Source organism: Pyrus communis, chromosome 1 (assembly GCF_041283825.1).
Source record: "Pyrus communis isolate YQ-2024b chromosome 1, ASM4128382v1, whole genome shotgun sequence".
Classification (NCBI taxonomy): domain Eukaryota; kingdom Viridiplantae; phylum Streptophyta; class Magnoliopsida; order Rosales; family Rosaceae; genus Pyrus; species Pyrus communis.
In genome coordinates, this window is record NC_142565.1 from 8,712,248 (window position 1) to 8,737,603 (window position 25,356).

The 25,356-nt window shown below is 38.0% G+C and overlaps 3 protein-coding genes across 4 annotated transcripts; 2 read left to right on the plus strand and 1 right to left on the minus strand.

Annotated features, from left to right (window-relative positions):
• Positions 1-1,652: 1,652 nt before the first annotated feature.
• Positions 1,653-5,897, plus strand: LOC137721187 (uncharacterized). Of its 2 annotated transcripts, none has more exons than XM_088696073.1 (6): positions 1,653-2,040; positions 2,413-3,041; positions 3,318-3,689; positions 3,787-4,092; positions 4,192-5,206; positions 5,318-5,897. In XM_088696073.1, the coding sequence occupies exons 1-5, from the start codon at positions 1,818-1,820 to the stop codon at positions 4,366-4,368; spliced, it is 1,707 nt and encodes a 568-aa protein (XP_088552199.1). In that variant the 5' UTR covers positions 1,653-1,817; the 3' UTR covers positions 4,369-5,206; positions 5,318-5,897. The 2 variants fall into 2 exon arrangements, with proteins under 2 accessions (XP_088552199.1, XP_088552203.1); XM_088696077.1 differs by having other exon boundaries at positions 1,950-2,090.
• A 1,315-nt stretch (positions 5,898-7,212) lies between these two features.
• On the plus strand, positions 7,213-10,669 carry LOC137721192 (NAC domain-containing protein 91). Its single transcript, XM_068460297.2, has 5 exons — positions 7,213-7,505; positions 7,913-8,460; positions 8,558-8,884; positions 8,984-9,986; positions 10,098-10,669. Exons 1-4 carry the CDS (start codon positions 7,292-7,294, stop codon positions 9,143-9,145), a joined length of 1,251 nt encoding a protein of 416 aa, XP_068316398.2. The 5' UTR covers positions 7,213-7,291; the 3' UTR covers positions 9,146-9,986; positions 10,098-10,669.
• A 435-nt stretch (positions 10,670-11,104) lies between these two features.
• Positions 11,105-13,566, minus strand: LOC137721131 (protein ARV 2). Its single transcript, XM_068460244.2, has 9 exons — positions 13,395-13,566; positions 13,245-13,292; positions 13,068-13,157; positions 12,911-12,956; positions 12,720-12,802; positions 12,492-12,586; positions 11,956-12,022; positions 11,772-11,844; positions 11,105-11,428 (listed from the first exon to the last, which is right to left on the minus strand). The coding sequence occupies exons 1-9, from the start codon at positions 13,479-13,481 to the stop codon at positions 11,319-11,321; spliced, it is 699 nt and encodes a 232-aa protein (XP_068316345.1). The 5' UTR covers positions 13,482-13,566; the 3' UTR covers positions 11,105-11,318.
• Positions 13,567-25,356: the final 11,790 nt, after the last annotated feature.

A 25,356-nucleotide genomic window follows, 5' to 3' on the forward strand; every position in this document is an offset into this window, starting at 1 on the left:
TTTTCAAATTGCTTATTCTAATTTAATTAATAACTGTAAGTCTAAACTAAATCAAATCAAATACAAAACGGGACAAATTAACTCTAATTTAATTTAATTATATTAATTATGGTTAAATTTCCTAAATTCAAATTTTCTTATTTAATTAAGATCTACATTAAGTGTGACATCTCACATCGCCCAGGGGAGTGATCCTTAAATGTATAGTCCCATCCCTACCTAGTGCGAGGCCTTTTAGGAGCTCACTGGCTTCGGGTTCCGTAGGAACTCCGAAGTTAAGCGAGAAGCGCTCGAGAGCAATCTCATGATGGGTGACCCACTGGGAAGTTGCTCGTGAGTTCCCAAAAACAAAACCGTGAGGGAATGGTAAGCCCAAAGCGGACAATATCGTGCTACGATGGTGGAGCGGGCCTGGGAAGTGATCCGCCCAGAGCCGGGATGTGACATTAAGTAATTAGCTCAAATTAGATAAATTAGAAAATCAATCCCACATATTACGGGATTCAGATTAGAATTCTAAACTAAGACTCAATAGCTTGCCTATGCCAAAACAAACACCAAATACTCAAACACTTGTGTTCTTCATCAAACTCGTACAGAATCAACAAGCACAACAAATACACGTGCCGGTTCATTCACATAAAGCCGAAGACACCCACCACATGAAACCACTTGTGATCTCGTTTCATTCAAGATCAAATCTTGACGACCTTGAAGAAATCTCATCCTGATTCAAGATCAAAGTGCTTGCCACCCTTGGATCAAAACTCAACACTTGAGATTGAATTAGAGGAATATTCTTGTAAAGAACAAAATACAATGTTTGTAACCCTAAATAATAATATCGTTTGTAATCAGATTAGTTTAGTCAAGGTTTAAAATATTAACATCGTTTGTGATCATAATTGTGATTAGCCAAATTAGTTAGAGTAATGAATAATGAACTCATCAACCACAATTTAAAATTTGTAATACTGTAATACTGTAATTGATTAAATTAAAATATTATCCAATAAAATAAATTTGAAAGACCAAAGTGATAGTAACCCCAAAAGTGTAGGGAACAAAAGATGAACTTTCACCATAAGCTCAAAGACTTGGAAAAAAACACTAGTCACTTTCAAAAGATGAACTTACCCCATAAGCTCAAAGACTTGGAAAAACTTACCCCATAAGCTCAAAGACTTGGAAAAAAACACTAATCACTTTCAAAAGATGAACTTACCCCATAAGCTCAAAGACTTGGAAAAAAAACACTAGTCACTTTCAAAAGTCCAGTGCCCTGATTGATGACAGCTGAGAATTGGGTGAAATTCTTCGAATGAACAAAAACAAACAAATACAAATTACAAAGTAAAAGACATGATAGAAAGAGGGTGAAATCCACACTCAATGTCATTTTCACATAAATAATGTTAGAAAAACAAAATTTATAAACGAAAGTTTATAGATTAAATGACATGAAAATTGACAATTAATCTACTGCTTAAGCGTTGATATATGTTCTTATTTTCTATTAATAACACATCATTTAATTTTAACGTTAGTACTTCCACACCACAAAGAAAATTTAATTTGGCACATTCTTGCCCAACGTGTTAACACAACAGTGGTTTGGCGTCATCGTCATCATCTCAAAGACCTGGGAGTCTATGGAAGTCAAAGAGCACAGTTGCACTGACTGAATTGGGTGACTTTGTTTCTAAATACAAACTTCACTTCACTTGCTCTGCTACGTCTGCTTTGTTCTCTGAAGGCAAAAAACATCTGATAATCTTGGTTTCCAAATTTCCAAAGCATTTAAAGGAGGAGGAGGGATGAAAAACATCAGCAGCAGCAGCAGCAGCAGCAGCAGCACTACCATGACCACCACAACCACCACACAATCGGTGCCGGACATGGTGGCTGCGATCAGATTCCATCCCACTGAAGATGAAAAGGCCGACTTCTTGAGGAAGAAGATGAAAAATCACAACTCTCAAGCCTGCCTCTTCCTCCCTGTCATCGATCACCGCAAGTTCGAGCCTTGGGAATTGCCTGGTAACCCATGATTCTATCTCACTTTTTCTCGTTCGCTCGTGAAGCAAGAGGTGAACGATTTTTCTTTTTAGGGGATTAGATGGATTAGACATGAAGAAAACTTATCCCTACGAATCCTACTCATTTTGTGGGGATTCGAAGCATGAAGTTTCGTTATGAGTAATCCATCTTCTACTTTCAAATTGGACAAAATTTCTTCATTTGTTCCATCAACATAGCTTAAATATTGTGATTATCCAATTCGATCCAATCTTAGGCACCGAACGAGCCCTGATTCTAATGAATTATCCAATACATTTGAATTTTTAGTCACCAAACAAGTCCTTGAAGTGAGTTGGTTTCAAATTTTCAGTATCTCACTTTGTGTTGCAGAGAGCATGTTCCCTGAATCTCCATATCAAGCTAAGGCGTGGTACTCCTTCAGCTGGTGTGATTACAATTCCAACAATAGTCCTCGCTTCAAAAGGAAAACAATGCAAGGCTTCTGGAAGATGAACGGCGATCAACGGGATGTCGGTCCGAAGCATTTCACTTGCAAAAAGAGGACATTAACCTTCCGAAAAAAGACCTTCCAGGAAGGTCGTAGGTCTAAATCCGTTACGACCAGCTGGAAAATGCACGAGTACATTTGCATTAAGTCTAAACGGGGTTCTAGTCCCCATCAGCCGAGGGATCAGCAAAGGGGCCTTGTTCTCTGCGTCCTCAAGTATAAACCAGCTGATTCTAAGTCTAATAAGAAGAAGCTTAAGGCTACTTTGATCCGTGGTGATTTAGCCGATGGTACTGGTAACCGTGGCTACATTGCCTCTAGTTCCGGAGATGATGAAGCTGCTACTGCTGCTGCAACGAATCATATGTCTCCAAACACTGAAGACGTTCTGGCATACAAACAGCTAGAACATGATCTGCTTGGTAGTGGAAATCAAGATGATGGTGAACCTAGTGGTGGCAGCTCATCTGATTTTAATCAATCTCTACGCGACATGATTCAAGAGTTTTGGGTATGTATTTATCTGTATTTATTTATTTATTTGTTGTTTTAATAAACACGGGATTGGAAGGAGGTTTCTAGATGTGTTGGGCCTCTCTCCTTCATTACTGAGCGTAGCACTTTGTGCCCATAACGGACATGAGCTAATCTCGCCTAGTCCTCTATTTTATTAAGAAGAAAAATATACAAGCTTTTTGAATATTTTCTGATGTAAACCTGATAATATGGAGCACAAAAGTATATCGAAACTTAATACTTGCTTGTTTTGTGATTCTTAATTTTGCAGTGGCAGTTATGTCCCCCAGCAGGTGAATATCTGAATTCACACTTTCCTCTTCCTGAGCCACCTCAGCCTCATCTCCCACCACAGCTTGGAAATGCTCCTGAAGTCTGCAGTGGCGAATTGGTTGATCCTGGTACCAGTGGCTGCAGTACCTATAATACCGATAATCAAGCTGCGACAATGAATCATATGGTTTCCGACACAGAAGAAATTCTGGCATTCAAACAGCTAGAGCGTGATGTGTTTGCCGGAGGTAATCACGATGGTGGTGAACCTGGTAGTGGTATTTTGACCTTTGGTGATGGTAATGATGAAACTGGTGGCTGGAAATTCTCGGATTTTGATGCTCGAGCTGCATCTGATAGGTTTCAAGAGGTGATATAATCGTATGCTTTTTCTACATTTTTTTGTATGAACTTGCAAAGCCTGCCAAAATTTAACACCTGCTTGTTTGTGATTCTTAATCCACCAGTTGTTTCCTGAGATGGGAGAAATTCTGAATTCATCTTCTCAACCGCTGCAGCCACCACAGCAACATCAGCCACCACGGCCACATCAACCACAGGATTACTGCCCCTCCACACTGCAGCCACCGTTAGACACTTTGCCAGGAAATGTTTCCTATGTCTATGGTGATTGCACAAGGCGGCAATCTTTAATTCCAGATAATACTTCTTATCTTGGATATAAGAATAATATTTCAACCTGTGATCCCAATGAACAAGTTAGCAAACTTAATGGTGTTCACGATCGAGCTACAGAGGAAATGTTTTCAGAGGTGAGAATATGGTCTTTGAATGTTGTTTTCTTCATTTTATATGAACCTCCTAATGTGATCAAAACTATTAACGTTTTCTCGTTATGATTCTTAATCCAGGCTTTTTTTCAACCACATGAATGTATGGGTCCACCGTTTGATCCGTTACAAGATTACTTGCTGCTGTCACCAATGAACACGGAACTGGGAGATGGTGTGCATCCCAATAACTATATTGGATGCAATGATGAGTTGCGATCTCCAGATGAGATGGAGATTCAAACTCGTTTCCCATGAAGTTCTTGATTTATCATTGTTGACCAGGATTAGTAATTTAGTATCCTGGGAAGAAACAGCGTACCCTACGTTTAGTGACTCTAATCTACCAGAGTCACAAGCACGAGTCTTAAGATGGCAACAGCAACATAGGTTTAGTCAGTATTAGTTACTCAAGAATAGTTAGTGAACAACAAGATTTAATTATCGAAGAACAGCAAGATCTTAGTTATCGAAGAACAGAGATCTTAGTTATCGAAGAACAGAGATCTTAGTTGTCGAAGAACAGCAAGATCTTAGTTATTGAAAAACAGCAATAGGGGGCTTGTAAGCCCCAAGAGCTCTAGCAAGAGTAAAGCATCACCCTTATCTACAATTCAGGAACTGTAGGCATTATGTCCAGGACAACCGATGTAGGTTACCTAAGCCTATTCTTGTTCCTTTTGGCCGTTTTAAGAATTCCCTTGTTTTAGAAACTTGAAAGCTTGTTAGGTGAACATGTTAGTTCAATGAACAGCAGTAGAAGCCAGTGTTTGAGATGTCATGAGGAAATCTACTCTCCTCTGACGAGTCCAGATGAAGTAAAGTTGTCTTTTCTCAGAATCAGCAGTTGTTTGGAGACCGCTTATCTCATGTCAACCAGGCTACGAGTATTCCTTAGCAAAATTGTCTTCAGATGGTGTACTTTCTTCATCAAAAAGTCATACAAACCTCAGCAAAAATGTGTCAAATAATGTACTCTCTTCATCAAAGTAATACGTACCTCAGCAAAACTGTCTTCAACCATCATCCATTCGCGTCTATCCACTGGGAGTTGCTCCGAGAAGAATCCGACTGCAAAGCTGTATCACAAGACAAGGTGAGCAATCAAAGCTGAAATAGTTAATAAAAGCTCTTGTATTGAAGCTTTGGGAAGGCTATTTTCTGTTTTCACTCAACCTAATTTGATTTCTGTTAACTCCATTTGCAGGTCAGGGAAGCTGCAGAGTATTGCATTGCTCTTCATCTGCCCGGGAAGAAAACAAAAACCATGTCTTTGAAGCATACGGTTTTGAAGCAGGCAACTATAGGGTTCTCTCACTGGAGCATCTCCTCAAAACCATCAATCAAGTCCCCGTTGGGGAATGGTATAATACTTTGATACCAAGTTCTAGTTCTAGCCTCGTACTCAGGCTTCGTTCGACTATTCTGGAAATGGCGTTATGCAGGATCTGCTGCTGCGACATGGCTGCTGGAGTCTCAAATATATTACAATAACCAGGCACCAATGGTGATGTACCGGTTGTTGGTATTGAAATTTGAGGTTCCGTCCCTAATGGAGTAGCAATTACAATCATTATCAAAATCGGATGATTATGATTGGTTTAATCCTTTGATAACCTTCAGAATTAAACACCCTTTCTTGTGTAAATATTGCTTTAATTAATTTCCCTGTATCAGCTGCTGCGTTTCTGTGCAGCATTTCTGCTTTTCCTGTACTGCTTTCATGTTGTATTGTTATTAATACTGTTTATGTACAACCTTTCAATTTCTTGGAATTTCGTTTATTATATTCTCCTCGTGGTTTTTTATACGTCCTTATATTTTTATACCAGGGAAATAAGGAATAAATTGGTCGAACTAGTATTTGAATCCATGAATACGGAAAATGTTTCTCTTTCCTTTAGTTAGGGAGCAACGGGAGGAAAATTCAGGGTGCTGATTTAGGGCATTTGGATATGCAGAAGCTCACCATTTGACCCGCATCGACGCCAACCCGTCGTATCCAAAATCAAACACAGCGCCATTACGGCCGACGACTCCATACACGAATACGTGGATCCGGCTGCTCGTACTCCCACCGTTGTTGACAATCGTGTACCGTTTCATACCAAAATCTCTCGAATTTTGCAAATTCGAGAAATTTTATGTATTTAACGAATTCTTTTTTATACATATCAACGTACAAAGTGTGAGAAGTTAGAGAACTTTAGAACCTCACTTTAAAGGCTCGCCTAGAACCCTCAAAATCTAAAGATCGATATTGTTGCGGTCCTTTATAAAAACATACAAAACTCTTCTTTTTCTACAACATTGTGTAGTATTATTACAGCTAAGCTGGATGTAAACTCGAAATCTGTAACAACATTGTTGTCACTCCACAAGGACATGCACGGTAGACGTACTAACGTAATGCTTTGCCGTCAAAAAACAATTATTTTCCACGTATGAGATTCTAGAAAGTTCTTGAATTCTAGAGTACGTTGATATGATGCAGCCATGTCCAACACTCAGGTCAAACTTGCATTGGAAGTTCAAGACTTAATTATATATTTGCACCTTCAATTTTGGTAGTTGTTCTGTTTGGATCTTTAAACGTTTTTTGTTCCAAATTGGCCCCTAAACTTCTAATATTGTGTGGTAAGATAAGGACAACACTTCAACCCTTACAAAATTTGATAGGATTCAAACAGTTTTTGGTTGTAACAAATCTAGAGTTGCTTGTGTCAACGAGAAAACCTTTTAGACAACCACAACACAAATTAATTAACAAAACGACCACTCATATTGTAAAATCATATTGTTTAGTTTAGCCAAGTTAGTGAAAACAATTTGCTCACCTCTTCTCACCCAAGTTAAAATTGATCACAACATAATTTAAATTAGATTACAATATTACTGGAATTAAAGAAATTGTGATAAGAAATAATTGGAAGACCAAAATGAAAGAAACCCCAAAAGTATAGGGAGCAAAAGATGAACTTGCACCATAAGCTCAAAGACTCGGAAAAAATACTAGTCAACTTTCAATAGTCCAGCGCTTTGAGGGATAAGTGGGGTCTTTGATGAGGGTATATAAATACGACTCCGCTCAAATGCTGCTTCCTCACAGAACCCAAAACACCGATCAATAATCAAAGTTCAAAGTTGAGAGAGAGAGAGAGAGAGAGAGAGAGAGAGAGAGATGAGCAGTAGCAGCATCAGCAGCTGCATGACAACTGAAGAAGGAGATGCAGTGCATGTGAATGGGATCCTACTACCTGGGTTCAGATTCTACCCCACTGATGAGTTGCTGATCAGCTACTACTTGAAGAACAAGATACAGGGCACAGACTCCCATTTCCGTCACGTCATCCCTGAAATCGATGTCTGCAAGTACGAGCCCTGCGATCTTCCTGGTAACCCCACTAATCTGTCTCACTTTTTCTTCACTACCCTTTTCTTATTTCTGATGGATTCTGATGTTGTGTATGCAAATTTACAATCTTGTTCCTTTTTTCTCTTCTTTTTCATCCAGAATTGAATTGGGTTTCCATTTTTTGTTTTGTTTTGTGATTCCAGTGCTCTATTTCTTTTGTATGATGCTGTTGTATGCATATATTTATGATCTTTTCAGTTTTTGTGTTTTTGTATCTTAAGAATTGGAGTGCAAGGGTGGATTGCCCGGGTTCAAACCATTGCGCCCCGGGCAAACCCTCCCCCTCCCCTTAGTATAAACTTAAGAGTAGTATTATCGCTTGTCGCTCAAGAATTGGAGTGGACTGGTTTCAAATTTTGAACATTTTGTTTTGTTGTTGGATTTCAGCATTCTTCCCACAAGATCATGAGAAGGAGTGGTTCTTCTTCAGCCGGCCCGACTACAAGTACATCAACAGCACTCGCTGCAACCGGGCCACGGATCAAGGCTTTTACAAGATCACAGGCAAGGAGCGTGAGATCAGGGCTGAAGAATCCAAAGCTGTGATTGGGAAGAAGAGGATTCTGACCTTTTACGAAGGTCGTGTGCCGAAAGCAAAGAAGACCGATTGGGTAGTCCATGAGTATTATCTCTCAGAAATGCAGGTGGGTTCTAAACCCACCAAGCAGATGGACCTTGTCCTCTGCCGCCTGAAGAACAATTCAGCTAGTTATAAGAAGCCGAAGGGTTATCCAATCTGGGGCGAATTAGCTGATTCAGGAGCGAATTCTGAAGACGATCAAGCTGTTGTAAGTGATGTGCTTACAGAGCCAGTGCAACATCTGGGAGAAAAAGAGCTAGAGATTAGCCAAGTTAGCTTGAGCTTTGATGATGGTGATGATGAAACTGGTGTCTGGAAATTCTCGGATTTCGATGATCCAGCTATGTTTCTAGAGGTGAGATAATCATATGCTTTTTCTGCATTCTTTCGTATGAACTTGCAAAACCTGCCAAAATTTAACACCTGCTTGTTTGTGATTCTTAATCCACCAGTTGTGTGCTGAGATGGGAGAAATTCTGAATTCACCCTCTCAACCGCTGCAGCAGACACCACAGCCACACCAGCCACCGCATCCACATCAGCCTTCACAGCCACATCAACCACAGGATTACTGCCCACCCACACTGCAGGCACCATTACACACTTTGCCGGGAAATGTTTCCTATGTCTATGGTGATTGCACAAGGCGGCAATCTTTAATTCCAGATAATACTTCTTATCTTGAATATAAGAATAATATTTCAACCTGTGATCCCAATGAACAAGTTAGCAAACTTAATGGTGATCACGATCGAGCTACAGAGGAAATGTTTTCAGAGGTGAGAATATGGTCTTTGAATGTTGTTTTCTTAATTTTATATGAACTTTCTAATATGATCAAAACTTCTAACGTTTTCTCGTTATGATTCTTAATCCAGGCTTTTTTCCAACCACATGAATGTATGGGTCCACTGTTTGATCCGTTACAAGATTACTTGCTGCTGTCACCAATGAACACGGAACTGGGAGATGGTGTGCATCCCAATAACTATATTGGATGCAATGATGAGTTGCGATCTCCAGATGATATGGAGATTTAAACTCTTTTCCCATAAAGTTCTTGATCTATCATTGTTGACCAGGATTAGTAATTGAGTATCCTGGGAAGAAACAACGTACCCTACTTTTAGTGACTCTAATCTACCAGAGTCACAAGCACGAGTCTTAAGATAGCAACAGCAACATAGGTTTAGTCGGTATTAGTTACTCAAGAATAGCTAGTGAACAACAAGATTTAATTATCGAAGAACAGCAAGATCTTAGTTATCGAAGAACCGCATGATCTTAGTTATTGGCAAACAGCAATAGGGGACTTGCAAACCCCAAGAGCTCTAGCAAGAGTAAAGCATCACCCTAGTCTACCTTTCAGGAACTGTAGGCATTAGAAACTTCTTCTGCCAGTTTTGGACGATCATGTCCGTGACAACCGACATACGTTCCCTAAGCCTGTTCCTCTTCTTTTTGGCCGTTTTTAAGCATTCCTTAGTTTTAGAAACTTCAAAGCTTGTTAGGTGAACATGTTAGTTCGAAGAACAGCAGCAGAAGCCAGTGTTTGAGATGTCATCTGGAAAGCTACTCTCTTTCGACAGGTCTAGATTAAGCAAAGATGTCTTTTCTCAGAAGCAGCAGTTGTTTGGAGACCGCGTGTCTCCTGTCAACCAAACTACAAATATTCCTCAGCAAAATTGTCTTTAAATAGTGTTCTCTCTTCATCAAAAGTCAGACGAACCTCAGCAAAATTGTCTTCAAATTATCTACACTCTTCATCAAAAGCCATACACGTACCTCAGCAAGACTGTCTTCAACCATCGTCCATTCGCTTCTATCCACTGGGAGTTGCTCCGAGAAGAATCCGACTGCAAAGCTGTATCACAAGACAAGGTGAGCAATCAAAGCTGAAATAGTTAATAAAAGCTCTTGTATTGAAGCTTTGGGAAGGCTATTTTCTGGTTTCACTCAACTCAGTTTGATTTCTGTCAACTCTACTAGCAGGTCAAGGAAGCTGCAGAGTATTGCATTGCTCTTCATCTGCCCCAGAAGAAAGCAAAAACCGAGTCTTTGAAGCAGGCAACTGTAGGTTTCTTTCATTGAAGCATCTCCTCAACACCACTTATCAAGTCCCCCGACGGGGAATGGTATAATACTTCGCACCAAGCTCTAGTTCTAGCCTCGTGCTCAGGCTTTCCTTCCACAGTCGTTTATTCTGGAAATGGCGTTATACAGGATCTGCTGCGACATGGTTTCTGGAGTCTCAAGTATGTTACAATAACCAGACACTAATGTTGATGTACTGGTTGTTGGTATTGAAATTTGAGGTTCCATCCGTAATGGAGTGGTAATTACGATCATTATCAAAATCGGATGATTATGATTGGTTTAATCCTTTGATAACCTTCAGAATTAAACACCAATCTTATGTAAATATTGCTTTGATTAGTTTCCCTGTATCAGCTGCTGCGTTCCTGTGCAGCATTTCTGCTTTTCCTGTACTCCTTTCATGTTGTATTGCAGTTGACGTTGTTTATTTAGAACCTTTCAATTTCAATGGAATTTTGTGCAGTATATTCTCATATATATATTTTTTTTAATACAAAGTTATATATTTTTTGTAAGGGTTTGAGGAATAAATCGGTATCGAACTAGTATTTGAAACCACACAATAAGAAAAATTGTTTTTCCGCTTTCCTTTAGTTAGGGAGCAACAGGAGGAAAATTCACTAGAGCACTGATTTAGGGCATTTGGATATGTCGAGGCTCTTTTCCACCCTCCCTGAAGGCCGAAACTCATCTACAATTGGACGTTTTATCTCAAGCTAATCAAGCATTGCCATGTGTTTTTAACTTTCTAGCCGTGATTGATTGGTTTGAATAACCGCCACAATGGCACTCCAGCTATAGGTAAGTTTCGTTCCTTTGGACACCCCGTCAAGGTTAAGTTCCTTTCAATTTCCAATCAATGGTAAAAACTCAGAACCACAATAAAATCTGAAAGCTGAAAGTTTATAGTAGAATGGTAAAAAACTGCACTCTATTTCACAACTGTGACACACATCTTACATATTTACACCACATTTTACAGCAGCCAGTCTTAACACCACCGCTGTCTTCGCAGAAAATATTGATCTATTTGTTCAAAAGAATAATAAATGAGAATACAAAAGTCAAAACAAAAATTATGCGTTTCAATACAGAGAAAGTTAGGCAACCAATGATTTAAGATCTAAAAAGTTCCCAACTCCAGCACCTTTGTGTGACCAAAAACTTTACCACATGAGCACTGAAGCAGGCCGCTATACATCTACTCATAGCTGACTGAGTTATTACTGTTTCAAAAAAAAAGGAGAAAGGATGAAGGATGTTCAGCTGCAATCGGTCGTTCTCAGAGTAAGAGTCTTCCACACCATAGAATTTGAGAAATACTAAGCAGATCTAATGTTAGCTAATGCGCACCTCCATATCAAATCAAGGCAGAACATCTATTTTATATCGTAAAACATTGTGTAGTCCTTAAAACTAAAGTAATCAGATATATGAGCATCTAGCAGTAGCATTTTCCGTAACAAATTCAAGATGATACTTCGCTGATAAAGGTTGGTTAATGAAATATGCACTGAAAACGCTAACTTTGGAAACATGTCAAGGACCGTAAATACATTGTCATCTGACCTTTGAGTGCCACAGTGTTGGATGATAAAACAAATAAATCAACGATCAAAATCACAGAAGGACATTCCCAGACCTGTAGAACACATGCTCAAATTAGATATGCGTTGAGTCTAACCAAGTATTCTTGAGGAAAGTTCAAATATGAGAAAAGAGAAAACAGATTTATTTAATTTGCAAACCATACCATCATTGCAATAAGAAACATCTTGAAGTAACTTGAAATAAATATTGCAAGCAGAAGCTCTTTATACCTGTACCAGAATTTACAATATCACACTCATATGTTTATGGTTGTATATATGTATATATCCACTGAGACAAGACAATGACTTATCTCACTACTAAAGGTTGCTCCAGTTGTGAATCTTTCACACCATGACTCACGGGTGGTCATAATTTGTTCTTCTTCTTCTTATGTGGTCTATATCTTTTCGCTAAACTTTAAACCGTGCTAACCATACCAACTTAAGCCTGACTAAATTCCTACTTGTTCATAGCTCAGCATAATTTTGAGTACCCATTATCACTCTTAACTTTCTGAGCGGTTGCAAATCAAAGATGCTAGAAGGAACTCTCTAGTTCAGTTTACCCCATTTTATCGACTTACCCAACAGGCATGCTTCCTGAACAAGTTTCCATATAGACAGGTAATAAAGCGCCTCAGTTAAAATATTCATAGAAATCACTGCCATCCTGGGAAGTATACACGGGAAATGTTACCTGAGTGGTCTAGGGAATGTGCTGAAAAGAATCCTCATAGCAAGTAAAAATGTAGAAAGAAACATGATATTTCCAAAGACGATATCCATCAGCATCTGAAATCAGAACATCCTTTTCTTATTAATAGGAAACTGAAATGCCAAAATTCTCAACCCATCTGTTAAAATTTAACATAAATCATACTACATGCGTATAAACCCCACGAAATCCGATAATGTACCCACGAACCTTTTGAAATCTCCAAAGTAACGAGGCAAAGCTCATGGACAAGCCCCATTCTTCCTTGCTTCTTTCCAAAAAGAGACTCCTATCTACACACATTGCTAAGGCACCCAAAACATATATAAACACATATTATGTAAAAAGAATCAAAATATAAATTTCCAAAAACACAATCCTGATAAGCACGGTAAGGATACAAGCATCCAGCAGAAGAAACCCGAAAGTCGACTTCCACAATAAACCCTGAAAAGGGTATCCAGAAAATAAAATTAGCAACTCCTGGTGACCCAAATTTTCAAAGGAACAGTAAAACTGTAAATTCCTAGAAGCAAAAAGCAGCATAATTTTCAGTACCTGGAAAGAAGGAGCTTGTGGATCGATGACATTATAGAGTAAATGTGTATAAGCTTTGGTCTTGTGCAGAATCAAATCAATTAGAATAATCTGGCAGGGCAAACAAATCAAAAAGTATCAAATTTGTTGAATTTCGAAGGAGAAAATTGAAGGGAAAAAAAAAGATAGGAGCTTTACTATGGGTTCGCATTCAATGTACTCGTCTGCAACTGCCTTGCAATTACCCTATTCACAGAAAAACCTAACCAATTTAGCAGCAGAAAAACTCAAAAAATACAGAAAAAATTAAATAAAATAGGAAAAGAAAAGAAAGGAAAAGGGATTTACGCATTTCATGAGACGAATGTTTCCGGGAGAGTATTGGACGAACAGAGTCGTCATGCGACCGCCGCACTCTACGCATCTGTACTCCATGGCGCTCTGTGCCCCTCTCTCTCTGGGCACTCTGGAAACACTGGTTCTTCCTGTTTCCGGGTTTGGGCTTCGGCTTCGATAAAAGAAATAAAATTTGGGCCTTCGCTGACTTGTGCTCGTAAACGGTGTCGCTTTTAGTTTGAGCTTCTTTGTTTTTTGTTTCTTGTTGGATTTTTTAGGTTTTATTTTTGTTCGATTGGATTTGTGAGCTTAATCATGCATATGGTTAAGAATATTTACCTCATTATCACTATAGAAAGGAAATGCAAATACTCTTTTTAAGATTTTAACAAATCTAATGATGTATCATCTAATTCACTATAAACACCTTTATTTTTTTTATTAATTACCGTAAACATTTGAAGACGTAGCTCCAGTTTGGTATTATTTTTTTTCATTAAAAATTGCTTCACTTTAAATTAAAGTAGTAAAAAAATGTTTGGTAAAAATTAAATATAAGGCTTATTTTAAAAGTAATGACCTCCAAACAGCAGCTTTTAAAAGTAGCATGCAGATTGCTTTTAAAAGTTGCTTTAATAAAAAGCGGAGTTAAGCCGTTAGAATATTTTTAATTATTGTAATAAGCTCTCTTTTTTTTGTTGAACAAACTATAATAAGCTCATTAATTTTAAACAATGGCATTATTTATCCTTTTAGAAACAGCTTTTACACTGATTTTCATACTCACAACACTTTTAAAAATACAATCTATCAAACGCTCAACTACTTTATTTTGCAGCTGATTACTTTTAAATCACAACATAAGCAATTTAGTAAAAAAGCACAGCAATCCGAAACTGGCCCTTACTAAGTTACTATACAATTCTTAACATAACCCCCCATCGTTGTTCTAAAAATTCCCGCCTACAACCATCTACGCCTACCTAGGAGTTAGGCGGTTGACTATCGTCCTAATTAATCCTTAGGTGTTTGAAAATTAAGAAAGGGCTCCTAGATCTCCGCATAGGCACCCACCTAGCCATTCTAGGAATTTGTCTAATCCGCAATTCTCACTTATACAGAAAATTGATAACTTCATTTGCATTTTATATATTTTTAATAAAATGTAAGACACTTGTTGAATACTTGGTTGAACTCTCACTATATGCATGTCCCCCATGTTTTCAATATTTCCTATACTTTATAATTTGGGTAAATTACACTTTCATACCTCAGGTTTGGAGTCTATTTCAATTCCTTACAACATCTTCAAAACAGTTCAATTTCATACCTTAAGTACTATTTTATTTCAAAATAATACCTCTGTTACATTTTCCATCCATTGATCCGTTAAGTACTGACGTGGCTGCCAACGTGGCACACCACGTGGAAAAAATAATAATTTTTTATTTTAAAAAAAAACCACCTGAATCTTAAAAAAAATATTGAAACCTAGCTCCCCGCAACCCCCCACCCCAGCAAACAAACCCAGAAACCTTAAACCCTCTCACCCCTCGTCGACCCACCTCTTTCTCCTCCACTCTCTTCACCTCCCTTCCCATCAAGAAACCCAGCAAAGCCCCACCTTCCCTTTTCTCACCTGCAACCCCACCCACCCTTAGCAAACCTAACTCTATCCAGACCACCACCAACCAAGCACCAAAAAAATCCAAAATTTGAAGGACAAAATTAAATGCATACCTCGTTGTTGGAGCCGACCGACTTGCCGACGAGCAGGGCACGGATGGGGGCAGGAGAAGAGGGTGGGTGTTGCATATGAGAGGAGGGTGGGGGTCGGGTTTTGGACGAGATGGGTTTCCCGGGTCGAGATATAGGTTCTGGGCGAGGTCAGACGCAGGGAGTTAGGTCTCCGGAGATGGGAAGCAGGGTGAGGTCTCTAAGGGGAGGGGGAAACAGGGTGAGGTAGCCGGGGGGGAGGGGGGGGAGACGTCGAGGTAGGTCGCACCGTGGGGGGTGCGGGCGGAAGGGGGAAGACGAGCTAGGTGGGTGTGGGTGGGGAGAAAGGGTTATGGGTTTGTGGGGGGGGTGGTTGCGAGGAGATGGGATGGGGTCTATTTCAAATTTTTTTTTTTTCTTGAGAAAATTCAAGTTTTTTTTTTTAAATTAAAAAAATATTTTTATTTTCCACGTGGCAGACATTTGGCAGCCACGTCCACATTTAATAGATCAATGGATGGAAGATGTAATGGAGATATTATTTTGAAATAAAATAGTACTTAAGGTATGAAAGTGAAATGTTTTAAAGATGTTATAAGGAATTGAAATAGACCCCAAACCTGAGGTATGAAAATGTAATTTACCCATATAATTTTTATGTTTTTTTTTTTTTTGGCAATTGATGTATCTTAATACAATTATATTTTTTGAAGTATAAATAGACACAATTTATACGATATATAATAAATTTACTTCAATCTGCTTAGACCTACCAACCATCTAGGTGGTAGGCCTTAGCCACCGCCCGACTAGTCTCTAACGTCTTTTAGGATCTTGCCCTCAATAGTCTCCCTCTCTCTCTCTCTCTCAAAAAAGAAAATTATTAATGTATAATAAGAGGAGAAGGAAGAGGGTAGGCAACTTTTAAATAATTTAGGGGGAGCAAAGTTTGAACTCCGAATGCATAGGTGGAAATCCAACATCCTATCCGCTAGGATATTGTCCCACAAGCATCTCTCTCTTCCATCCTTACACTTATGATAACAATCTTAAAAGAGAAAGTAGGCTAGAACCCTAATGTGGTCCATGCAAGTTTGTGCCTGGTTAAAAAGAGTTACTATGCTTGCATCTTAGCATAACTTAACATAATTGCACTACTACAATATTAGCTTTAGGTGTTGGATAATGGTGGCGGTTTAATAAGCCATTATGTTAGATAAAAGATATCTGACACATCATTCAATTAGTGTCAGATAACAATGAAATCCTGACGGTTAAATCCGACATAAATTCCTGACGGATATTTAGTGTCGGATGCAACCGCCATAAAATTATTATAACCGCCAGTATTTTTGAATTCTTTTTTTTTTTTAAATATTTTTAACATATTCCGGCGGTTTTTAAGTTAATGGTGGCGATTATAACCGACATAAATTATATATTTTATTATTTTAGTTTCTGGCGGTTATTATTTTAGTATTTTGACGGTTATAACCGACACGAACAAAGCAAAACCCTAGTAGCTACACCCATTCTCATTTTAGCGATGATCTTGAGCCCAAAGCCCATACGGCTCTCTCCTTCCACGAATGTTCACAGTGTCCTTGGTAAGCCCAGAAGCTTAGAATGCGCACACGTGTCGTGCATCAAGAAAAAGATCTCCCTAGGATTCCAAATGAAAAGCTATAAGTTTCTCTCATTGCTTTCATTTCCAAGTGTAATTAGAAACCCTAGGTCCTTCTCTTTCTAGAAACTGAAAGAGGTCTTCTCAATTCTCATTTCTCAAAGCCCTTTCTCAAATCAACACAAACCCTAGGTAGAAGCCATAGCCGTTCATCCATCAACCATGACAAATGTCTTCATAACTCTTGGCCTACACAAAATCTAGTCTTCATTGTTGTTCAACACAAACCCTTCACCTCCATTTCTCTCGATCTGAAACTGTAATCCATGCCACCATGGCTCTTGGTCCTGTTCATGAAAGCCATCATTTGCACTGGATCTCAGTAGCGAAACCCCTAAGTCAAGGGTAAAAATCTCATTTTGCGAGAGTACACGGATCTACAAAAAGGGAGGCGCACCAACACCCAAAAGTTCTAGATCCATGGCGGATCGTCCAAGACTCCCCCATCTTTAGGTAAAAACGCAATCACCCCCAAACTTCGGTTCTGATGTTATTTTCAAAGTTTTTTTTGTGCTATGATTTTTACACCCATCCGTGTTCTGATGTATGCACAAGAGCGGACTCCAAAGCTTGGATACGGCTGTAAGAACCCGTAATTTATTTTTGTTTTACAAATATATTTATACTATTTATTTTCAAGGACAAATATATTTATTTTATTGGGTTTTCTTTTATATATACATATATCTAATCATTTCTTATATAAAAGGTTTTTGGGTACTTCACTCATATTCTTGTAATAGAGCTACGGTAGTACTTTGTGCCCGTTGGATTTTACTAGGCTTTCTAAAATAGATGTTAGTTTTGAACACCTTTATCCATTGGCTAATGTCACTGTTTGGTGGTAGTATTCCATGCAAATAGGAGGTGTCAAACCTATTGAGCAAAGGTGTCAATCCTAGTATTAGGAGGTGTCAACAATTTTGCATGCAATCAACACGTGTTTGTGACTCATAGTTTTATAGGAGGAGCTGTCCATTTGTTCCAATTAGAGCATAGGGTTAGTCGGCATAGCATTCCTATAAATAGGAGGCCATGCTCCATTGTTTTCCCATCTCAAGGAAACATGTAGAGCATGCATCGAAGGTTCAACGTAGAGAGAAGCAAAAGAGTTTAGGGTTAGAGAGTTTGAGGTGTGTAGAGATGTTAGTTAGGTTGTCTTGTCAAAATTTGGATTATTGAGGTGAGTGTTTTATGTAATGTGTTTAAAATATTCTTATTTTCTGATAAACAAAAACCATGAGATATCATGGGTTTTGAGCTATTTTTAAATATCTCTCTATTTCAAGTCAAGCATGTTAGATTTTGTGAAGTACTTTCAGAGTTATTATATATATATCTGATCAGTGAATTGTTTGAGATGTTCATGAAGTATGAGAACTTTGGTGTTGCATTAATCCAAGGGATAAAACATTAGGGTAGAATGACCATTAGGGGTCACGTGATGAGTTATAATTTATGAAGGATATAATGGACACACAAAGGGATAATGTGATATGGAATTATGTGACTAAAGCTTTGATATTAATATTGTATTTTCTAGAGTGTGTAAAATGGCATCGCTTGACTGACATATTATATATTCTACTCACTGAGTGACGGTGGTTGTTACTAACCCCTCACCTATTATTTTACATATGAGTTATTTGGCAAGATAGGTGTTAGAAAAGCTGAGGTTGTGACTGAGGAGAAATTTAAGGATTTTAATTTATTGCTTTTGTACACCCTGTAAGTTTTGGAGTTATTTTAATAAGAGGAGTTTAGTTTTTGTTTGTTTTTCATTTTTATTTTTACATTCATTGGCGCATCGGGCGCGGGTTTTTTTTTTTTTTTTTTTTTTTTTGCCGATCTCAGGTCCTCGGCGTGACAATTGCATTACGCAAAAGAGACAAAAGACAGATCAAAATCCAAAAGATTCATGCCCTTAGTTGACTGTGTTGGTTTTGCATGTCGAAGATCTGTTGATTTGCAAGGATGATAAAGTTTGGGGGTAGTTTGTGTAGGGTGCTCACGGATCCGTTCACTGGTTGTTTTGTTACAGGAATACTCGATATCCGTTCGCTGGAAAATGCAATGAATGCAGGGGAGGCCAACTTGAAAGGGAAAGAAATGATTCAGAAAGAGGTTTATTTTTTTTTATTATTAATATATTTTATGTCGATTTTATCCGACAGATAATGCTTTTATTTATTCGTTATTAATAAATTATTTGTCGGTTATCTGACACAATTTCTGTCGAGTTTAGAGTATTTTATGTCGGAAAATTCATTTCCTGACGTCGGCAATTCTGTCGCTTATTATATCAGCCACTGCATTCATTTTCTGTCAAATTTTGCTTAAAATCCGACAATACTATATGTTTCTTGTCGGTTATCATAGTGACACTAATAAATGGTTTTGTAGTAGTGTTGAGCGGTGCACAGTGACATTTGTCTATATATAGCAATCAACTGTTGAGAAATAAGTTTGAAAAATTGTGCACTAGCGTGCATTATATTAGGGTTTGTCTTTTCACTAGTAATAAAAAACTCTTGCGCGACGAAACACACATCGTCGTCCAAAGTCACTTTGCGCAACGAAACTCTAAACTTTGTCGCGCAAAGTCCTGCACGACGAAACAACATCATCGCGCAAAGTGACTATAAGTGACAAAGCCTTAAATTTCGTCACACAAAGTCTTCACAAAAATAAATAAAATTTTAAAAAAAAAAATTTTAAATCTTTGCACAACGTAATTCAAATATTTTGTCGCCTAAACCAATTTATTTTTGTTTTTTATTTTGTACATATAACACTTAAGAAATTGAACGGTATATATATGTATTAAGTAGCTTTAAAGTTATTATTGTAGTTTGGATAGGTTTTTGTTAGAAAAATATATTATTGTAGTTCGGATCGGATTTTTGTTAGAAAAATATATTTTAAATTGACGATCGAATTAGTTCATTATATTTATATAGGGTCAAGGAGTGTAGCTGTAAAAAACATCAAAATCGAAGTTGAAATTAAATCATAATTTTTCGTTTATAACCGTAAAAACGTTTTGTCTCATTCCTTGATCTCTAAATGTTTGTTTTTTGCGATTTTTGGCGTATATGATCTTGAATTATATACAAACAAGTTTGACAATTGGATCGTTGAAACTAGTTTCGTAGAATGCGTATCCCATCAAAACAATAGATTCACTAACACTTAAGAGTTTATTTATACTTTCATTTCCACTAATGTAAATATTTTAAATTGAAGATCAAATTTAGTCATTGTATTCATATAGGGTCAAGGAGTGTAACTATAAAAAATCATCAAAATCGGAGTTAAAATAACCGTTAAATCGTGATTTTTCGTTTCTAATCGTCGAAAACTTTTGTCCCGTTACTTGATTTCTGAATGTTTATTTTTTGTGATTTTTGGTGACACGCCCCGACCCCGATATTCCCCGAATACCAGGATAAGCACGTGCCTATCCTGGTATTCGGGGAATATCGGGGTCGGGGCGTGTCATTTGGCGTATGTGATCCCGAAGTATATATAAACAAGCTTGATGGTTGGATCATTGAAACTAGTTTCGTAGAATGCGCATTCCATCAAAACAGTAGATTCACTAACACTTAGAGTTTATTTATACTTTTATTAAGTATAACATAAGATTTTGTGGTATACATTAGTGTAAATATTTTAAATTGAAGATCGAATTCATTCATTGTATTCATACAGGGTCAAGAAGTGTAGCTATAAAAAATCATCAAAATCGGAGTTAAAATAATCGTTAAATCGTGATTTTTCGTTTATTCATATAAGTGTAGATGTATACATGCATCGCACAAACCAATTTTTTTATTTATTTTATATTATAAATTTTAAAATATAGTTTTTTTTCAATAAGTTTTTATTATTATTTTTTTTAAATTTGGGCGACGAATATCAATATTTCGTCGCCTAACCATTATTTACTTATTTTTATATTTTATATTTTATATTGTTAAACTAAATTATTTTTTTATTTTTTTATTACTTTCTTTGTGCGACGAATACACATTTGGTCGCCTAAACCTTATTACTTTCTTTGTGCATAATCCTTAAATTTGGATGAGAGCCAAAAATGAGACGTGGGAATTTTTTTTTTTTTTTTTTTTAAGACTTTGTGTGACATCCCACATCGTCCAGGGGAGTGATCCTTATATGTATATTCTCATCTCTACCTAGCACGAGGCCTTTTGGGAGCTCACTGGCTTCGAGTTCCGTAGGAACTCCGAAGTTAAGCGAGAAGGGGGCTAGAGCAATCCCATGATGGGTGACCCACTGGGAAGTTGCTCGTGAGTTCCCAAAAACAAAACCGTGAGGGAATGGTAAGCCCAAAGCGGATAATATCGTGCTACGGTGGTGGAGTCGGGCCCGGGATGTGGTCCCGCCCGGGCCAGGATGTGACAGTTTGGTATCAGAGCCTAACCTTGGTCGCGTGTGTGCGGACGAGGACATCGGGCCCCTAAGGGGGGTGGATTGTGACATCCCACATCGCCCAGGGGAGTGATCCTTATATGTATATTCTCATCTCTACCTAGCACGAGACCTTTTGGGAGCTTACTGGCTTCGAGTTCCGTAGAAACTCCGAAGTTAAGCGAGAAGGGGGCTAGAGCAATCCCATGATGGGTGACCCACTGGGAAGTTGCTCGTGAGTTCCCAAAAACAAAACCGTGAGGGAATGGTAAGCCCAAAGCGGACAATATCGTGCTACAGTGGTGGAGTCGGGGCCGGGATGTGACACTTTGCTTGACCAATTTTTCATCGCGCAAAACTCTAAAAATTTGGGTGGACACCAAAAATGGGACGTGGGAAGTTTTTTTTTTTTTTAATTTATTTTTTTAAGACTTTCCACGACCAAATTTTCATTGCACAAAACTCTAAAAATTTGGGCGGGCACCAATAATGGGACGCGGGAAATTTTTTTAAGAACTTTCGCGACTAATATTTCATTGTGCAAACTTGTATCCTTCGTCACGCAAAGTGATACGGCTTTTAAAACCAAAATAACTCATCCACCATTTTCTTAATGTCTTTCTCTACTCTTACCTCTCTTCTCTCTTCTCTCTTTCCCTCTCCCCAAACCCAACCCCTCTCTCTCACACTCACTGACACATCCCAGTCTCGACTCTGCCGTAGCACGATATTGTTCGCTTTGGGCCCCGGCCACACCCTCATGGTTTTGTTTCTGGGAACTCAGATGAGAACTTCTCAATAGGTTACCCATCCTAGGAATGCTCTCGCCCGAACTCACTTAACTTCGGAGTTCTGATGGAATCTGAAGTCAGTGAGTTCCCAAAAGGCCTCATGGATGTGGGCATGTACATATAAGGCACATCATTCCCTCTCCATTGATAGATGCGGGATGTTACAATCCACCCCCTTAGGGGTCCAACGTCCTCGTTGACATACTCGCACACACAGCAGAGTTGCTCTGATACCATTCTGTCACATCCCAGTCTCAACTCCGCCGTAGCACGATATTGTCCGCTTTGGGCCTTGGCCACGCCGGCATGGTTTTGTTTCTGAGAAATCAGATGAGAACTTCCTAGTGGGTCACCCATCCTACGAATGCTCTCGCCCGAACTCGCTTAACTTTGGAATTTCGATGATTTTCGAAGCCAGTGAGTCCCCAAAAGGCCTCGTGCTATATGGAGGTGGGCAAGTACATATAAGGCACATCACCCCCTCTCCATTGGTCGATGTGGGATGCTACACTCACTCCTCTCACTTAATCTCTCTTCTCTTTCTTCACTTTCTCTTTCATCTCTCTCTCACTATCTCCTCTAATTCTCTCACACTCACTCTTTCCTCTCATTCTCACTCACTCTCAATCTTGCCAAAAGGTATAGTTGTAACGCCCCGCCCCGAAATATTTATTTCGGGAAATAATATTGGTGATAGGCCCAAACTAAACTTCGTTTTATTTAGCTACTATTAATCACGATTTTTTACTTAAATTCCTTAATTCCTCATAACACTATAATCATATTTTAATTACCAAAGCATATGTTTGGATTACCAATTAAATCTCCATATTTCTTCTATTAAATCAACTTCTCAACAAAAGTTTAATTCTTGATTATCCAATTATGAGGTACTCCCAAAATATATAACCCAACTCATTTACCAAGAATATAAGGTAAATTTTGTAAATTAATCACCCAATTACTCTTCTTAGACAAATTTCAGCGAAAGATTAATCTCGGTTATGTTAAGGCTGCATCTAACCCCCGTTAGACTGCCTACGTACCCTTGAACGGGATCAAACCTTTCGTAGTTCACCATTCCATTTCCTAACTCATTTCTGAAAAATATTTAAGTAACTCACAATCACTAACTAGGTTCAAACAAGTGAATCACACCAAATGTATATTAAATATGGATTCAGAACATCAAAATTAGCGTAAAAAGACGGCATTGGCTCACTGGCCACGCGCCGCCACACATGGGGGTCGGCCGCCTTGACTCGCCGAAACATTCAACTATTTAACTAAAATTACCAAATTTTACAGGAAAGTAGATCTCAATGAGAGGAACAACTTTCATACCTAGGTCGAAATCCAATTCGGCTGGGAAAATCCCCAATTTCACTCAATTCCGCCAGAACCCTAGAATTTAGGTGTCCTCGATTCTACTCCATAACAACTCCAATGCCCCCAAACTTGTTTGGGCTTTGTTCCTGGGCTCAAGATGAGGGTTGTGGTGGTGGAAATTGAAATAAATTGTTTCAGAATTGGTGGTTCTTTGACAAGGTACCACCGCACCCACTAGTGCGGGTTTCACCGATTCAAGGCCAATTCTTCTCATTTTTGGGGTGGAAATGGTAGATGGGTCGATGGGAAATGTTTTCCTGATAGTGAGTGGTGTCAACTCGCCGGAAAACACCATGGATTGCATCGGAAATCATGGATGCCTCCGGGTCGGGTTACTCGGGTCAAAGGGAACCCGGTTCCCTCATTCTCCCCTCTCTCCTTTCCCTCATTTCCTCCTCTCCTTCCTTTTTCATCTCAGCCACCCACGTGGCACTCCCATTGCTCCAGATTTTCTGGAGCCTTCTAGTTCAAGTCAAAATTACAAAAATGTCCCTAACTTTAAACGTTAATAACTCTTTCGTTATAACTCTGTTTTCACGAATGGTTTGCGCATACGCATACGCGTTCGTGAGATTGAGTTGTATTCAAAAATATAAATTGTGACCTCGAACAGTCGATGGATTTTAAACAATTAGTTTCCAAACTTCACTCTTTATAACTAGTTTTAATTAAAATCTAAATTCAAATTAATTAATATAAATTCCTGAAAAATAATATAAAATCTCAATTCAATTTTTCATAACCTTACATTTCTTTATTTTCGATTTTTCTCCACATTTTCGTATATTTAAAATTTCAAGGTATTACAATATTTTCCCCAAATTTTTTTTTTCATTAATATGTGTGTTTGGAGTTAGTTTTGAGTTTGGTGCGGGGTTTGGGGTCGAGTATAAGATGAGAAGTGGAATTTGGCATCGGATTTGGGGTATACCAATTTTAGGGGAGATTATGCCAATTTTTTGTTTTTTTTTCTGTTATTTGACCTTTTTTTTTTTTTTTTTTTTTTTTTTTTGTAGGGAATTGTCAAGACTTTGACAACTAAAGGTGAGGATTAGGACACTATCGAAACATATCCCCCACCACTAACACCACAATAGACTCGTATTATGATTTTATTATTGTACTTTGTTAATTTATGTGTACATTTTGAATATATTATAAATATTAGATAATTTGATCACTATTTTTCATATGTAATATTATTTTGAATATGTCAATTTAAATTAAAGTAATTAAAAAAAATAAAATCATAGAAGTAAATTAAATTAAAAAAGTAAAAATTCGAAAAATCCTGCGATCCCAAATATTTCGTTGTGTAAACAATTAATATAAGAGAAATAATAAAACAAAAGTCAAAAACATTGCGCGACAAAATATTTTGTTGCTCAAAATATTAAATTAATTTATTTTAATTAAAACAAAAATTTTAAATTTTAAATATTTCATCGTGCAAAGTTTTGCACGACGTTAATCTTTGTCACGCAAAGCTACTTTGCAAGACAAAGATTAATTTTCGTCACGCAAACTCTATCGTCACGAGCTTTGCGAGACGAACCATGCGCGACCAAACTTTCGTCGCAAAAGGTTTTGCGCTATGAATTTGAACTTTGTGCAACAAACTTGTTTCGTCGTGCAAAGTGTTTTTTGTAGTAGTGGATCTACCTTTAGCCATGTGACATGTTCATCACCATCACCATTGTGCCTTCTAATATTAAGCCTCGATAACGTATATAGGATGGGCACTCTCAGACCATTGCTAGACTTGATTACTAGTTGGCATGGTATATGATCGTTCCAACAAACTCACCAATTGCTATAATTAAGCTTTTCCTTCTATACATAATGTCGATATATAGACGTTTAGTTGTGCTTCTAAATTTCATTTTTCAGGTTTGGATTGTTGTTGATGCATCGTTAAATTAACCAGCAACATTGCTAGGGTTGATTGCCAGATGAATAT

Excerpts from the sequence above, each read along its gene's own strand:
- LOC137721187 (XM_088696073.1), top strand. The coding sequence starts at position 1,818 with ATGAAAAACATCAGCAGCAGCAGCAGCAGCAGCAGCAGCACTACCATG. Across the intron at positions 2,041-2,412 it reads CGAGCCTTGGGAATTGCCTG|AGAGCATGTTCCCTGAATCT; the intron begins GTAACCCATGAT and ends TTTGTGTTGCAG. Across the intron at positions 4,093-4,191 it reads CAGAGGAAATGTTTTCAGAG|GCTTTTTTTCAACCACATGA; the intron begins GTGAGAATATGG and ends TTCTTAATCCAG.
- LOC137721192 (XM_068460297.2), top strand. The coding sequence starts at position 7,292 with ATGAGCAGTAGCAGCATCAGCAGCTGCATGACAACTGAAGAAGGAGAT. Across the intron at positions 7,506-7,912 it reads CGAGCCCTGCGATCTTCCTG|CATTCTTCCCACAAGATCAT; the intron begins GTAACCCCACTA and ends GTTGGATTTCAG. Across the intron at positions 8,885-8,983 it reads CAGAGGAAATGTTTTCAGAG|GCTTTTTTCCAACCACATGA; the intron begins GTGAGAATATGG and ends TTCTTAATCCAG.
- LOC137721131 (XM_068460244.2), bottom strand. The coding sequence starts at position 13,481 with ATGGAGTACAGATGCGTAGAGTGCGGCGGTCGCATGACGACTCTGTTC. Across the intron at positions 13,158-13,244 it reads ACATTGAATGCGAACCCATA|ATTATTCTAATTGATTTGAT; the intron begins GTAAAGCTCCTA and ends TTGCCCTGCCAG. Across the intron at positions 12,023-12,491 it reads ACATTCCCTAGACCACTCAG|GTATAAAGAGCTTCTGCTTG; the intron begins GTAACATTTCCC and ends ATTCTGGTACAG.